This window comes from Phoenix dactylifera, chromosome 8 (genome assembly GCF_051530095.1).
Source record: "Phoenix dactylifera cultivar Ajwa chromosome 8, Ajwa_hap1_PhDact_Kaust_v1.1, whole genome shotgun sequence".
Taxonomy (NCBI): Eukaryota; Viridiplantae; Streptophyta; class Magnoliopsida; order Arecales; family Arecaceae; genus Phoenix; species Phoenix dactylifera.
The window spans coordinates 12,971,895-12,987,837 of NC_143197.1; the positions used below are offsets into that span (position 1 = coordinate 12,971,895).

The 15,943-nt window shown below is 39.1% G+C and overlaps 2 protein-coding genes across 3 annotated transcripts; one reads left to right on the forward strand and one right to left on the reverse strand.

The window, feature by feature from the left end:
- Positions 1 to 3,181: 3,181 nt before the first annotated feature.
- LOC103705660 (ubiquitin-conjugating enzyme E2 20-like) lies at positions 3,182 to 6,006 on the forward strand. The gene is made up of 6 exons (XM_008789470.6): positions 3,182 to 3,566; positions 4,443 to 4,470; positions 4,636 to 4,863; positions 4,995 to 5,058; positions 5,160 to 5,219; positions 5,298 to 6,006. Exons 1-6 carry the CDS (start codon positions 3,433 to 3,435, stop codon positions 5,336 to 5,338), a joined length of 555 nt encoding a protein of 184 aa, XP_008787692.2. The 5' UTR covers positions 3,182 to 3,432; the 3' UTR covers positions 5,339 to 6,006.
- A 5,365-nt stretch (positions 6,007 to 11,371) lies between these two features.
- On the reverse strand, positions 11,372 to 14,068 carry LOC103705601 (protein EARLY RESPONSIVE TO DEHYDRATION 15). Of its 2 annotated transcripts, XM_008789373.6 has the most exons (3): positions 13,930 to 14,068; positions 11,901 to 12,285; positions 11,372 to 11,757 (listed from the first exon to the last, which is right to left on the reverse strand). In XM_008789373.6, exons 2-3 carry the CDS (start codon positions 12,256 to 12,258, stop codon positions 11,594 to 11,596), a joined length of 522 nt encoding a protein of 173 aa, XP_008787595.1. In that variant the 5' UTR covers positions 12,259 to 12,285; positions 13,930 to 14,068; the 3' UTR covers positions 11,372 to 11,593. The 2 variants fall into 2 exon arrangements, with proteins under 2 accessions (XP_008787595.1, XP_088558972.1); XM_088702846.2 differs by lacking the exon at positions 13,930 to 14,068 and having other exon boundaries at positions 11,901 to 12,380.
- Between the last annotated feature and the right edge of the window lie 1,875 nt (positions 14,069 to 15,943).

Genomic DNA, 15,943 nt, shown 5'->3' on the forward strand with positions numbered 1-15,943 from the left:
TATCTATTTAAGAATTTCAAGAAATTGTGTGATGAAAAATGGATAACTAGATAGGTAAATATTCCTTGAACTTCATAACAAAATGCTGTTGCGACGAGAAAGAATAGGATCCTTCTAGATATGGTTAGATCAATGATGGTGCAGGCTTATCTACCTATCTCATATTAAGGAGATATATTATTAACTATAGCCTACATCCTTAACCATATGCCCCATAAATCTATCCCTTCCATTCCATATTAACTTTGGATCGACAAAAAGGCCGGTCTGAGTAATTTGCAACCATGGGATTCAGTAGCACATATTTACAATTCTTCTTATAGATATAGAAAGTTGGGCCTTAAAGAGAAAAATATATCCTTATAAGATAGCCATAACATTCTAAGGGCTATGTGTTCATTGGAGAATAAATTGACGGAAGGGTGATAGAAATTGAGTCACCAGATGCCACCTTTTTATAGGATGATTTTTCCAATAGAAGTAGAGTTACCAAGGACCTCCATTTTATATGAATAGGTGGTCTAGATTTTGGCGCACCTAGCCAACCTTCTAGGATGAGTAGGAGCGACATAACTAGTAGATATATAAGCTCCAATGGAGCATGATCAAGATGATATTCTTATCCTTAGTATGGGTCTTAGGGCTCCAATAAAAAGAAAGAAAATATCAAAGTTCACCATTCTAGCATAGTCGGAAGCTTGATTCATGTAATAAGGTATATATGATCCGATAGATGTCATGTTGTTGGGCTTGCTAGCCTTTTACAAGTTGATCCAGGACTTGCACATTGGAAGATAGTCAAAAGGATATTTCGGTACCTCAGAGGGATAATAGATTCCATACTATATTATCAACACATAGTAGGTTTTAGTGATGCTAATTTGGGAGGGGAACTAGATGAGCGCAAATCGACATATAGGTATGCATTCTTGCTCAATAATAGTGCTATATTTTGGAGTAAAAAGAAGTGATTCTTTACAGTCTTATCCATCATGGAGGCTGAGTACATTGTATGTTCTTTAGCAATACAAGAAGCTATGTTTGATGTGGTCCTTGCAGCATCTAGAAATCAACATTGATGCAGACAGAGATAATCTATTATGATATTATAGCTATATTGTTTACACCAAAGACTCCAAATATCATAGTAGAACCAAACATATAATAGTGAGGTATCATTTGGTCTGAGACATAATGGCACAAAAGCAAATAGTCTGACGTATATTTTTACAAGTCCGATCCTAGGGACTTCTACGTAACGCATATCAAATCCCTAATATTGCATAGGATATGATTGTATTTATGAAGTTGAGCACTATGTAATCATACCTTATTGGATAACAAGTCAAATCCTAGGAACTTATACGTAACACATATCAAATCCCTAAGATTGCATAGGATATGATTGTATTTATGAAATTGAGCACTATGTAACCATACCTTATTGGATAACTCGTTTGCCATATATATGATTGATGAGGTTACTTAGTCATTTTTTTCATGTTGTTCATTTTATGTACTTATGTTTATGGTAATGATTTATGAATTACAACTAGTATAATTAGTCGATCGGCTAAGATTGGTTCATTTATATAAGTAATCATCTCCAATGTTGATAGAGTAAGCAAAGATTCTCCATAGTTGAGCTATAGTGCTAAGAGAACGAGTTTAGCTCAAATCTTTAAAGTATTACCTTGGTGAAGTCCAAGATAAGGCTCATTCTACAATTAAGAGTTGACATGGATATCTCCCTACCATCTATGAAACCAATATAAAGTCCAGTGCGAGAACTTCATTTGGCATTGTTGAGATTGAGCAAATGAAGGACTTGAGTTAGGCACTTAAGATGCGATTGAACTAAGACTCTATGGTTAAGTAAAGACATAACTCTATGAAATAGAGAATCTCCATCTTAGCATGTATTTCATACTGCATGTGCTCACCAACTAATTAGAGGGTGAGTGAATGGATCCCTGCTTCCTCACTGTATGAGTTCTGAAGATCATGAGTTTGATCTCAACAATACCATATATGATTTTAGACTGTTAGAAAGTGAAAAAGTTGATATTAGCTACTCTAATATGTTACTTATCTTTATAATTCAGCCTAAAGGAATATTACTAGGAAAACAGCTAACTCGAGTCCAAGTAGCATTAGGGTGAAAGGAAGATAAAATTAGAATTACGCTAGTATTCATTGTGTTATGTTATAATTATGAGATTGGAAATAATTATATAGATACATATGAAGTTAAAGAGGCGATGAACATAGATTTCTTGAGGGATTGAGAGATGCTTGATTCGGTGTAACTAATTAAGCCTAAGATATAGAGATACACTGTGTTCACTTTCTTTCTTCTATTTTTTGAGTTGATGTCTCCATCCTAGCCCTAGCAAATGAGGCATGGTCATGCCCATCTGTATGAGTAGGAGATATTTGAAACCAAAGTTTGGGTGCCTATGAGGGTATTACAATCTGGTTCAAGCCCTAGTTCATGTACAAGTTATTATATAGTGATAACTACTTGATGTACTTATAACAACTCTCATAAATTCTCAAAAACTTCTCCAACCATTTTTTGATAATAGAAATGGGAGAGAGGATAGAAAGACTCCCCTCCTCTTTTCTATCTCCCTCTGCTATCCGTAAATCCAAAAGACTCTAGCGTTATGGGAAAGAGTTTTCCATTTCAATTGTAAACAGATTTTCCATAGTGAATTTGTACCAGAATGACAAAGAAAAAGTTCAAGAATATGACAAGGGGCTTGTAATTCCAGCCAAAGAAATGTCCCGAAAATATTAATCACACGTCTTTGAAAGGTATATTATTGATCTTCCTTCCGATTGGAGGTTTTCCTTTTTTTTATTTCTTTCATGTCATTTATATCATGTAATACCAATTTGTCCAACGAAACAACAGAGTACTGCATTTTCCTTTCATGAAAACTTTTGACTAAAGAAAAAATAAAAAAAGATTATCTTAATATAATAGTTCAATCAGTTCGGGTAATGTGGTTCAATCTAGAGCCCAAACCTTGCGCTCCTAGAACCCGGCTCATAAAACTAGCCGTTGGTGGATTAATTTTGAAAAAAGAAAACGAATCAGGCCTGCCACCAACGGTCCAAAAAGATATTTTGGGAATATCCAGAAAAAGGCCGTCAGGTTCATTGTTTCCTCTCGGAAAGACGCGTTTAAGAATCCCGCTTAGAGGAACCGTCCTCTCCATGCTCACCCGTTTCTCTTCATCTCTAGCTCTCTGGTTCTTTCTTCTGTGGTCCTCCGGAGACAGCAGAAGAGATTGAACTCCATTAGTCTCGTCTTCTTCTTCCTTTCTTTGGCAAAGCCAACCAAAATCCAGCCTCACTCTCGGCGGTTCTTCTTCTTGTGGATCAGAACTATCTCAGCTCTGAAACAAGCGGAGGTGAGTGAAGATGCCGAGGGAGAACCAAGATGTCCAAGATAACATCCCCAACACTCCGGCGGCCCCGGCTCCATCAGCCACCACCGCCACCAAACAGTCTCTCCATGTTGCCAAGGGCCCCGATGGCCAGTCCGTCTTGAAGAGGTCTTCATCTCTTCTTCTTGTCCCATCTAATATATTTTTGATCTTTTTCCATCCGAGTTATAATCTATTTCTTTTCTTTTTAGAACTCTTGATGGGCCTTTTTTTTTTTTTGAGTGGATTCCTGATGGTTGTAATTCATCCTCCGTAATAAATCTTGGGGGAAGCTCTTTGTTCCCCCCCTACTTTTCATAAAAAAAAAGAGAGGATTCCTGATGGACCTTTTTTTATTTCTTTTCTGTTTATGGTTTTCTTTTGGTTTAATTGTTGTATGGGCTTTTTATCCCCTTAATCCATAACAAAAGGATGAAGATTTTATTTTTAATTTTTTATGTTTATGGATTTTGGATCTTTTTAGGATTATTCTTTTTCTTTGCTCGACCATGCGTCAATATCTCTTCTCGTATGTTTATTTTTCACCAAACTCCATGAGATGATTCACTGAAAAAGAATTTTCTTAGATCCACCTTAGGCTTTAGGCTGTGGATGGGAATTCTTTATTGTTTACTTTCTCTGAAGCAAACCATTTTAGTCTTTAGGCTGTGGATGGAAGGGCTAATTCTTGCTAGACCTATGATATGGTTCTTCCTGGATAGAGCTTTTATACTTTTTTCATTTTAATTAATCTAAAGCTTCTTCAGAACAGTCTACAGTTCTGTTGAATTTTTCTTAAACATTTTGGTCTTCAGTTTTGTTTGTTAACTATTTTGTTTCCTCTCTTTTCTGAGATGGTAATGTCTTACTTTTTCGCTTCATTTAAATAAGTTTGTCATGTATCTTTTTTGAGAGAATAAGTTTCATATATCATCTAGTGCCTCCTGTTATGTTATGTTCTCTCTATTGATAAAACTTTTTCTTCTGTTTGATTTGTGCAAACAGGCTGCAGTCAGAACTGATGGCTCTAATGGTAAGAAAAAGATCACTTTTGCCCATCCCACCCCCCTCCAAATTATACTTTAGTTAGTGCTCTTCTCAGATTTTTTTTTTTTTGTTTTTGTGCTACTATCAGTCTCTGCAACCTGGTATGTTTGATGTCTTATAATGATTCCTTTTATGGCTTCTTGGTCTTCAGATGTGCGGAGATCCAGGAATATCAGCTTTTCCAGAGGGAGACAACATCTTCTGCTGGAAAGGGACCATCACTGGGAGCATAGACACTGTTTATGAGGGAATGATCTACAAGCTCTCTCTCTCTTTCCCTACTGATTACCCTTTCAAGCCTCCAAAGGTCAAGTTCGAAAACGTGTGCTTCCATCCCAATGTTGATCTCAATGGAGCCATCTGCTTGGATATACTTCAGGTCTATATAGGAATCTTGCCATGTTTCATCACTTTTATCATCAATATTTCTTTACTTAGATAATGATCTACTCATTTGTTATTTCTGCTGAGAAATGACTAAATCGAGTCTGATGTTCGTGGGGCTTTCAGGATAAATGGTCATCTGCATATGATGTGAGAACCATACTGCTCTCAATTCAAAGTCTTTTGGGAGGTAACTTTGATTTCTTAAGTAATTAATTTCTCTTTAATCATCTATTCATAGGATTTAAAAGCTATGTGATTTTAGTAATTATGTGGTGACGATGATTTCAGAACCGAACAATGATTCTCCTCTCAATGCTCAAGCTGCAGCGCTTTGGGTCAATCAAGAAGGTGTGTATGGATGTGATCTTAGAAAGCAAAAGGTCACAAAAACAATTTTCTAATGTTTCCAACCTTTCTTTCATGCAGAGTTCAGGAAAATGGTGGAGAAGACTTACAAGCCGGCCTAGCTTATATGGTTCTGTGAATCTGTATCATAGACATACATCATGCACCTAAAGGAAGGAGAGAGTCATTGTTCTTCAATTTTCTGTTCTTCTTCTTTCTTTTCTCATTTTTCTGTGGAGCTTTTACTTATCTCGAACTTCATTGTTAATTTATATGGTTGTTCAATTGCTATTGTTTATAAATTGAAATCATGTTTCAATATGGATTTTTGGCTAGAATTTGCCTGCATAATTTATTGCAATTCCTTGCATCAAATGCTTCCTTCTATTTTTCCAAATTAGGAAAATTATTTGTGGGTTTCCCATGGTGGTAACCGGTCAAGCTTATATTATATTGACTACTAATTTCCATAAAATGGTCTTTTTTTTTTTGATTTGTACATATGTTGGCCCCAACTCAAGAAAAAGCAGCAGTTAGGGTCGGCAGAGGAAAGGATGAATTGAGAGAGCTGGTGTATGGCTGTTGATTGGTTTGGTTATGCTACATTCCATGTGGGGGTTGTTCTGTTGCTTAAAAATATTTTGTAGTGATGCTTTAGACACAATCCCACAAGTAAAATTTGCTACAATCCCATTGGAAACTCAAGTTTTGGGGTTGGTTTGTTTGTTGGTGTTTGATGGGTTGATCTTCTCGGCCAGCCAAACAAAATCAGGTCATTCTGTAAGCTCTGTCAGATTGGATTTAATGAAAGAATTGCATGATTTCCATTTAACATGGCATGTCTCGTGGATCTGCATCTGCCTAGACTCATCAAGCATCGTTCACTAAAGGCAATTGAATTGATTGAGAGCTTCTCATTGTCAGATTACCCTTGAACTTCTTGTTCTGTGCTTCATCCAAAATTCCTACTAGATATAGAATGAAAGACTTGCTTTTTGCACAGATCTTGTTGCTGCTTCAGCAAGAGTTACGTTCAAGCATTAAAACCCGAGACCTCTCATTTAGAGAGAAGATTGCCAACAACCGCCAGCTGAGCTAACAGCTATTGGCAATTGAATCATAACATGTTCAGGAGATAGGTTTGTTCCTGTCATTTGTGTGTTGTTGATGGTACTGCTTTTGCCTTGTGTGTGTGGATGGAAGAAAACTATGGTACAAACCTTTCCATGACAAAGCTTTTCCTGCTCCTTAGAGGGAGGAAGAATGCAAGCAACGGATATGAGCGTCCTAGCGTAGCGCAAAAGGACTGTACGCGCATAAGGACTATATAAATAAATGAAAGTGGAATGAAAGTAGTCTACGCTACGCCTTCAAAGGGGCCATGGCGCATTTATTGACCCTATGGATTCCAGTGATCAGGAGTCGAACTAATAATATTCTCTGTTCATCATAAAAGATTGACATGAACATAATTCAACAACAATTATGACAAAGTGATTATTGGAATAAATGAGAGGATCAGCACCAAAATTTTTTGCTCGACGAATGCACATAGCTTTGTCTTTTTGACTGTCTCTGTGTTCCAATAACTAGTAGCAAGGAATGAAAGTGGAGGAGTAACGACAACGTTAGGGCACAAGAATCAAAAGATTTGTAGCATGAGATGAAGGGAAAGTGGGAAATGAAATAGAATCTTGGTTGGTCAACATGAGCTCTTACAGTGGGGACTTAGGCGGGGGGGTTGGTTTAATAGGCAAAGCAGGCAGACGGCCTGTTAATATACATGCAACATGGGGCGTAGGAGTTGGAGCACAAATGAAGTAAGTGTTGTATTGGTGATTTAATATTGGTGGGTGTCACAAGGGTGGTGATGAAGAATTAAAAGTGTCAGCATTAGAAAGATTCTTTGGTGCTGAAGTTGCTGGGAAGAGAAGCATATTTACAAGGCTGATGGTCACTGAAGACTGGAGTGTAAGGCAGCGTCGGCTAGATATCAATTCTTTCAGCTGTAGAACCATGCCTTTTTTTTTTTTTTTGAAGAAGCTATCAACAGCTTGTCCGAGAGGCTCATGACAACAATGATCATTGAAAAGCTCTTGCCACTTTCCTTATTCCAGGATAAGGTAAGTCTTAATCACATTAGGTGATTTCTTTTCTTCTTTTTTAAGAAGAGGACGGGACATCAAAAGGCTCTTTAGTGTGGACGAATAAAGAAATTCACACTGGATATTGGAAATTAATGATTTCTGTAAGTTAAGTACTGTAGGAAAAAAAAAACGGGTAAAGAAATTCTCTCTCAACTTATAATGGTGAGAAGGTCTATATATACTTTTAACGTTATTTTAGTAGATTCCACAAATATCCCAAGAATATACTCTGGTAATCATTTAATAGAAAATATATGACAATATATTTCGGGAATATGCTTTGATAATCCCTTGAAATATGTTTTGGTAATCCCTTAAAATATCCGAAGAATATACTCTGGTAATCATTTAATAAAAAATATATGACAATAGATTTCAGAAATATGCTTTGATAATCCCTTGAATATTTGGCTGCATGATTTTGAAGATTTATATGGCCAACAAATGCATAAAACATTGAAACAACCAGCGATTTTTGAAGGTTTATGGTTAGCCAAAGCATTAGCACTTTGTATAACCTCACAACTAAATGGTATGCAAGTTGGGAAGGCTGCCATTTATCCTGTGATTCTCTTACAACTTATTGGCATTGGCATTATGTTGGAAATTTTATGGTTAATTGGGAATGGAAGTTCAGGAATTTTGAAAGATAGATGGCTGGAACAAGGCCCTTTTGCTGGTTTTCTATATAGTATAAATCAGATGAATGTAAGTTAATTGGCAGAATGCTACATGACAATCTGTTTCTAAAGCTCAGCGGAAAGTCTAAATAAACATATCCGCCGAGTGCTACTAAACTAAATTTGGCCTTGAAAGTTAAATGAGCCATGGATCCAGTAAAAAAACAAGAAACAGGAATCTTCTGATTGTCTTACTGTCTGCACTTCATGGTCTATAGGATAATGAAAACAGGAATACTATTCAAGTGCATAAGAGGAGGAAGACAGCTGAAGAAAAAGACCAGGTACATCCAATTCTACTATGTCTGCAATTGTTACCGATGCCATCATCCAAGTTTTCTTAGGCACTCAGTAGGTCCACTGCATAATATACTTGTAGTTGACAGTGAAGGAAGGACTTGGACTTGAGGCAATTTAGGGATCCTAATAAAAATAATTGCAGTTATTAAAATAGGGCGACTGGTGAGTGATGAAGCAGAGGAGAATTGTGGGCAATATGAACCTTTGGCTGCAGTACTATTGTGGGCATGGTGAGCAATGGATGTAGCTGTGAGGCCCAATAGTTCCACATTGGAAAGATTCGGTCCGGAGCCTGGGCATATGAGGTGGGTATCTCCAAATCCTGCAAACGCATTTTGGGTGGAAAACAAAACCGGAGAGGGATCTGAGCGGTGCGTGCGGGCCCCGAAACCGGACAGTATCTGACAGGATAACCTCGCGGTCCCCCCTCATGTGGCCCCTACGTGGGCACTAGGTGCCGCACGTGCCCCGCGAAGACGGGGGCGTGACATTTGGCATCAAAGCCAAGGACGGCTCTTGTTCGATGGTGGGAAGGGTATGAGGCCCAATAGTCCCACATCGGAAAGACTTGATCCGGAGCCTGGGCATATGAGGCGGGTATCTTCAAATCATGCAGACGCGTTTTGGGTGGAAAACAAAACCGGGGGGGAATCTGAGCGGTGCGTGCGGCATGCATGTGGGCCCCGGAACCAGATAATATCTGGCAGGGAAGCCCCGCAGTCTCCCCTCATGTGGCTCCCACGTGGTCACTGGGTGCCGCACGTGCCCCGCGGAGGTGGGGGTGTGACAGTAGCCTTGAGCTTAGAGTTTATGCCCAAGGCAAAGGAGGCTGCTGTCGGGAAAGGCAGCAACATAACTTGAAAATTGTTGGTGATGATCGAAATAGTGTTAAACCTAATATACATTGTTGATCCCCTTCCTATCAGCTTAAACTTTTAGGATCAATTAGTTACTCGACATAATATTAGAGCTCAGATTTGCTGGAGGTTTTGAGTACGAATTCGTCCATGCAAATTATTTATTTAATTAACTTGGTCATTTTCTTGACTCATTCCAGTCATTTTGACTCATTTCAATCATTATGATCCACCAAATGTGCATGGTCTAGGCCACCCATATTGGGGTCAATTGGTTACTCGACAAATAGACGCATTTGGATATCCAGCAGCCAAGTTTGGGAGGGCTTGGGTAGAGGCTTTGGAGTTTCTAGGAGTATCACTTAGCAAAGAGAAGGCCGCCATCAAATCTAGGAGTGTCCAATTGTAGACTCTGTGATTAAAAGTGCTGAACGGTCTTCACATTTTACTTTGTGCCGGGGTATTGAGGGCGTAATTTGATGCAAAAGTGATCTTAAGCAAAGTTAAGAAGTCAGCAAGCTCTCTTCTAAAAATGATCAGCGAGCTCCCCTTCTGGTTGATCTTGTTACAAGTAGAACAACTAAAAGCACGTTGGTTAAGAATTAAAGAAGTCAGCAACTCACGTACTCTTCGGCACACCATCATTTGTTATCTGATGCCTCATATTGCGCTCGAGGATTTATGCCGTATCTTGAAAGGTGATTATGGATTAAATGACTCTTTTCTTCACTGCTATTTGCATTATAGCTGATGGAAAGGCTGCCATGCTATGGTTAAATAGCGCTGCGTTATTGGCTACTCATTAGATTATTTATAGGCACTGAATAACTTGAACAACAAATGATCCATTTTGAAAGAGTTTACACGACAATGATGCAGTATGGTGGACAAGTTTTGTCCACCTGTGCTTAACTCGTACAAGCTCAATCCAGGAGGATAAGCTTGTTCTTTTGAGGCAGGATAAGGGTTTCTCTTTTTCATTTGCTTTTAGTTGTGCATATCTCTTTGGAGATTTGTGTCCCAAAACATATTGCAAAAAGCTCTTTGCCACTTTGGAGATAAAGTAGATGGGGGTTTATACACCAGTGGATGTCTCCTTTTAAGGTGCTTCTTCTCATCACTTTCATATTTAGTTAGATACCTAAAGTTGAGGTCATCTGCAATTTGCGCCGAAGGCTGCTGGCCACCGTCCATACCTAAAGTCGGATAATCTGCGGTATGTGAAGAAGATTGTTAATTGCTTATGATTCTGATAAAACTTATGGATGCTATGGGGATTATTTTCTCGAGAACATGTGCCCTGTTGCTAGTGCTGATGGAGTAATTAATATAAGAGGGATCTTTCTTTGCTGCTGAGATATATACACTCTTCTAATTGTAGTGCTTTGCTATTGGCTTGCCTAAGCCTTGTCCTGTCCACCTCCCTTTATGTTGAATTGTCTACAAATTTTGGCAGCAACAGAGAGAATGATGAACGGTAGGGAGTGGATTAAGAGCTATTCATAAATTCCAGGTCATCTTGATTTGGATTTGAATGATTTGGAGATGCAAATTTATGAGAGTCAAGATCCTTCATTTTGATAATTATTGAGAAGAAAACGGGAGAGAAATGAAGAGAAAACACTTGTGTGGATCTTTAAGAAATCCTTCTACCTGAAGTAATGCTCCCTTCCCTTTCTCTGTTCTCTTTCTTTTCCTCCCTGGTACATCCAAGAGAGAGGAAGGATATCCCCTTCATCTTCTCTGCCCTTTTCTTCTTGGCTATGTGGATTGAGATTTGAGAACAATCATCATAGCAATACACAAGCATCCTAATAAAATATTTCGTCCTTGCAAAATGAAAGAGAAAATAATATAAAAAAAAACTTGATTGATTATTGCATTTAAAAAAGATTCTTTTTGAAAAAGAGATGACAAATGGTACATTTCCTAAAAGAACTTATATTAATTAATGATATGCAATGTAGCAACATGGTTACCTGCATATTACATCAGCCTTAAATTTGGCCTCAGAGAAGAAAAGAATGGGCATACAAAAAACTCCAACATGCATTTAGGGCTTTTCCCACTCTTCTTTCTTTTTAGGTGGGGATGGGGGAGTCCTCAAAGACAGTCTCATGAACATTTGGAGCAATGGAAAAATATCCAACAAAAATTGCACATGATGGGTCTTCTTTTTCCTGAACTAAACTACAACTTTTTTTTCTCTATTTTACATTACATACTTTTCTGTTTTCTTTCTCAGAGCTAAATTGGATGAACACAGTGCCTGAACAAGAACTGGACAATACTATGTGCTGCATTTTAGTCCCATACAAAGGTACATTAAAGTTGCATCGAGACCCTAGACATGGACTGCTTTCCACCACCGCAAAGGCAGCAGCCGTAAGTTCTCAATGGGGCTGATGAATGATGCGGCAAGGGCTGCACTTTGGGCTCACGCACTGCAATGCCTTCTCCCGATACATGGCCGGTTCCACAACAGGTCTAACCCCGCCATTCTTTGGTGATTTCAAGTTCAGACTCCTGATCACTGTCTCTGCATCACTCTCCAAGCCTATATCCAGAGATTAGCATAAGTATTAGAACACCACTACCCAAGCCAACAATTATATAAATGCATAATACTCTAGTAATCACATATGGCAGCATCTAGACTTGAACATGTTACAATGCATTTCATAAAGCAGAACTACCTACCAGGCTTTAGCTTCTCTTTCTTCTGAATATCAGAAACCAGTTCTTCAGCACCCACAGTTTGGTAGTAAGCTGCTGCTTCAAATTCTGCCTCGAGAATGGACAACTCATCCATGAGGCCAAGATCGAAAGAGTCTGGAAGCAGATTTGCAACATCTTCCTCATCATCGCCATCAAAAGTTTCTTGCTCCTGGTGCTGCTGGAGCCAGTGATCCCGGAACCATGTGGTTGTCTTCACCAGCTCCCACCACTCAGGGGAGAAATCCTCCACCAGCTGAAATGCTGTGGGGATATAAAGCGGAGCATTTGGGTTGAGCGCAGACCTTGCTGCTGCCCCAGATGATACTGCCATGGTGCTCATTGATCTTTACCCACTCAGCAACTGTTTCTATTAAATGGAACATAAAGAAATAAAATGATTTAGTAGGTGCTACAAAATAAAAGCTTAAAAGAAAGAACACTGAATGCTGTAAGAGCTATTCTAGTTCCATAATTTTGAAAACAGTTAAAAACCTAGACATCACCATGATGTCTCACCAAAAGTATGATCCTGTGAAATGATGCAGTTCCTCAAATGCTCTATGAATAACTCGCAACTTATGCCTAAACTTTTTATTTCTTTTTTTAATATATTATATATGCAATGCAAGTAAAACAGCTACATAAGCGAAAACTTTCAGAAGTTTTTGATGTGAGCGAATAAAGAAATGATTTATGATGAACCTGCTTGCAATTTACACCATTTAATCTGATCAAGTAAAGGAACATACATGATGTATTAGAGTCTTAGAAGATCCAAGAATATTCAAATGCAGACTAAGATTAGCATTTCTAGTTAATAAAAAACCATATCTCAAAGAGATATCCATGCAACTATCACATGTAGGATAGTCTCAAAAGGAAAATTCCTAAGATGCATCATTTTTAGATTGCCCGTAGCAGCAGCTAACAACCAATAAATAAAATACAACTGCATAGTGCATCTATGGACACAGGAAACATGATAGATAATTATGCAGAAAGCCAGACACAACAAATCATAAACAAACAATGGTCCAATATCTCTATAACCAACCAATTCGCCCGTTATGAGATGATATCCTTTGCGCTAAGGGGAACAGATTAGATTTAGAACAGAATTTAAGACAAGAAAATAATATCTCTGATCAAATATGCTTTTGTAAGAGAAAAAAGGAATTCCTTAGACCTAAAACTATATAGATGGACATATTTAATATAAACCATTGATTAAACTGAACTACACAAATTCTTGAACAAAACAAACAAACCAAAGAAAATAAGAATAAATTCATGCCCACAATCCCATTACTATGATAGCAGACTGAAACAGACCGTATTCGTGCTTCTAACACTTCCAAGAGATCTGCCTCATTCAGGGATTTAAAAAGCATATATAAGATCCTGAGACAGACTTCCCTCACCCAAATTACAACTCTAAAAAGTTGTGAATGTTACAGGATCTGAGAATAGAAATTATTCCAAACCAGCTAACCAAATAACTAAATACAGAAACTATTTACTATTTTAGTTGACTTAAAACAGAGAATCTATCCTATAACCAACTAAAATTTGCTCAGCTGAAACTACATAACCAAACAGAGTGTAAACAGTAAATAACAGCATGAATCAGACAAGTAATCTCTCAAAATAGAAACAGGCAAGGCAGAACACAATCATTATGTGCAGATCTACAAATATTTTGCTATTTTAAGAAAATTCAAGCACAAAAGCTGCAATTTAGGATCAAATGGCCCAATGCGACCGCCCATGAATTCATAGATCGATTCCATGACCTCAGATCCGATCTATTCCAGATCTTTAAACCTTATAAAAATCCTTCAAGAGTTGCCAATATCTAACAAGCGGAAACCCCTCTTTTCTCCTATGAAGGTTTATGGAGTATTCAGGGTTAAATTGTTCAGATCTAGCAGCAGTTTAACGTTTGGATATCAAATCGAACATGAGACAGACAATTAAATTCGCTGAGACTTTATTGACCAGTAATTTTTACCTTGCCGGAATTTCTGCAAATTATCTGCGGATTTAGCGATCTGGATATGATAAGACACGCCCAAGGTTGCAAGCGGTAATGGGTGATATTTATAGCATGAGAGGGGGTTACCGAGTTCTGGTTCGGACTTCGAGGCTGGAGGCTCGGAAAGAAGACGACTACGTGTCTAGCACGGTAAGCGTACACGTGGTGGCCAGCACGGTCGCCCCCGGCTAAACGTGACGGAAGTTATTGGAACAAAAACGGGTACGAAATTTCACCCAAAAAAAAGGGGTACGAAATAAAAAAAATACGATGAACTTTTTATGTTATCATATTTTTTTGATATCCACCTTAAAAAAAAAAAATTAAAAATTATTTATTTTGGTTACCAGTTTGTTCTGTGATTAAAAAAATACAGTATCTTTTTTTTTCTTTATTTTTATAATATATATTATTTGACTAGATTATATATAACAAATAAATTAATCATCTAATAAGTTAACATACACCTCTAAATAAATCGATATGTAGTTTTTAAAACATAATTTTCATCAGTAAGCAGTACACAGTCAGGCGATGCACATTCAACAAATTAAAAAAAATAAAAAATGTGAATTTGGGATTTGAACTTAATTGTTGGACTTTTATGTGTTAAGCTATAAATGGATATTTGTTGCATAAGATGTTTTGGCTTGGCAAGAGTTGGCTCTTGTCACGGTGATCACATTACTAAGAAACATGAATTCTAGGGTTGATTTTTTGATGAGAATGTAGTGTATTTATAGCATAGATGGAACTCCTATATTTTAGCTCCAAATCCAAAGAAAAATGATGACAATTATGATCTACTTTCAAAATAAAATAAAAAAAGAGTACCTAAGCCATTGGTTGATTTGAATTGTTGGTAGCCTAGAAAATTTATTTTCAAGTATTTGATTTTTTTAATTATAATTGTTGCTGGTGGTCCAAACCGAGAACGATTGGCACAGCGGTGTGAACGGGGTTCCGTTTGAGTTGCCTTGGTTGGTGTTGATTGCGCTCCACCTTCCACCGGGAAACCTGCAAGCAAGCCTCGCACCACCACTGGGGTAGTGGGGGCCCTCCGACGATCAAGTCAGAGGAGATTGGAGGAGAAGGAGAGATAATAGTAGCAAGTAAGAGAATGCTCTGGAAGTTCTTGCTTACCCCCCCTTCTCCCCCCAGCCGCATATATACCAGGCTGGGGGGTCCTTTTGGGGGGTTGGTCATCGTGTAGCACGATGGAGCTGCCACTGACATGGCCGTTACAGGGCGTCGTGGGGCAGCGCTGGGTACGGCCATGACAGGGCGTAGTGGAGCTCCGCTTTGTACGGCTGTTACAGGGGATCGTGGAGCAGCGCCGGATACGACCGTTGCTGGGTGTAGTGGAGCAGAGGGCCGCGGCGTGCCTCTGGGGAATAGCCTGTCGTTGTCGAGAGATGTCCGACTCGGGGTCGGGCTGCGGAGACGAAGATGTCCGACTCGGGGTCGGATTGCTGGATCAAGGGGCTGCCGTAGTCTTCCTGGGCGCGCGTGCCGGTCACGTGGGGCATGGTGGCTAAGTTCCCCCGTAACAGTAGCCCCCCACTTCCGAGCCTGGAACCAGAAGGGGAACGGGTGAAGGGAGTGATGCTTCGAGATTGCCGCCATCCCTCGGAGAGGCGCGCGCGCTTCGAGCTCCCCGCCTTCTTTATGGCGTATGGCGGTTGTTGCTGACCTGGCAGTCTGAGGATTTCGGCGGACATCCTTCCTTAATGGCGTCGATTCGCCTTTGGGGCGCGAGCGATCCTTCGGCAGAAACAGAGTGTTTCTTCATTTCACTTTCGTCCTTCCTCTTTTTAACTCTTGGTAGCGTCTCGCCGACTCCTGACTCTCGAAGTTCTTCCGGCGCTAGGCCAGGCATCCGAGGGTTAGGCCTCAGGAGATTCTTCCGGCGCTAAGCCAGGCATCCGAGGGTTAGGCCTCAGGAAATTCTTCCGGCGCTAAGCCAGGCATCCGAGGGTTAGGCCTCAGG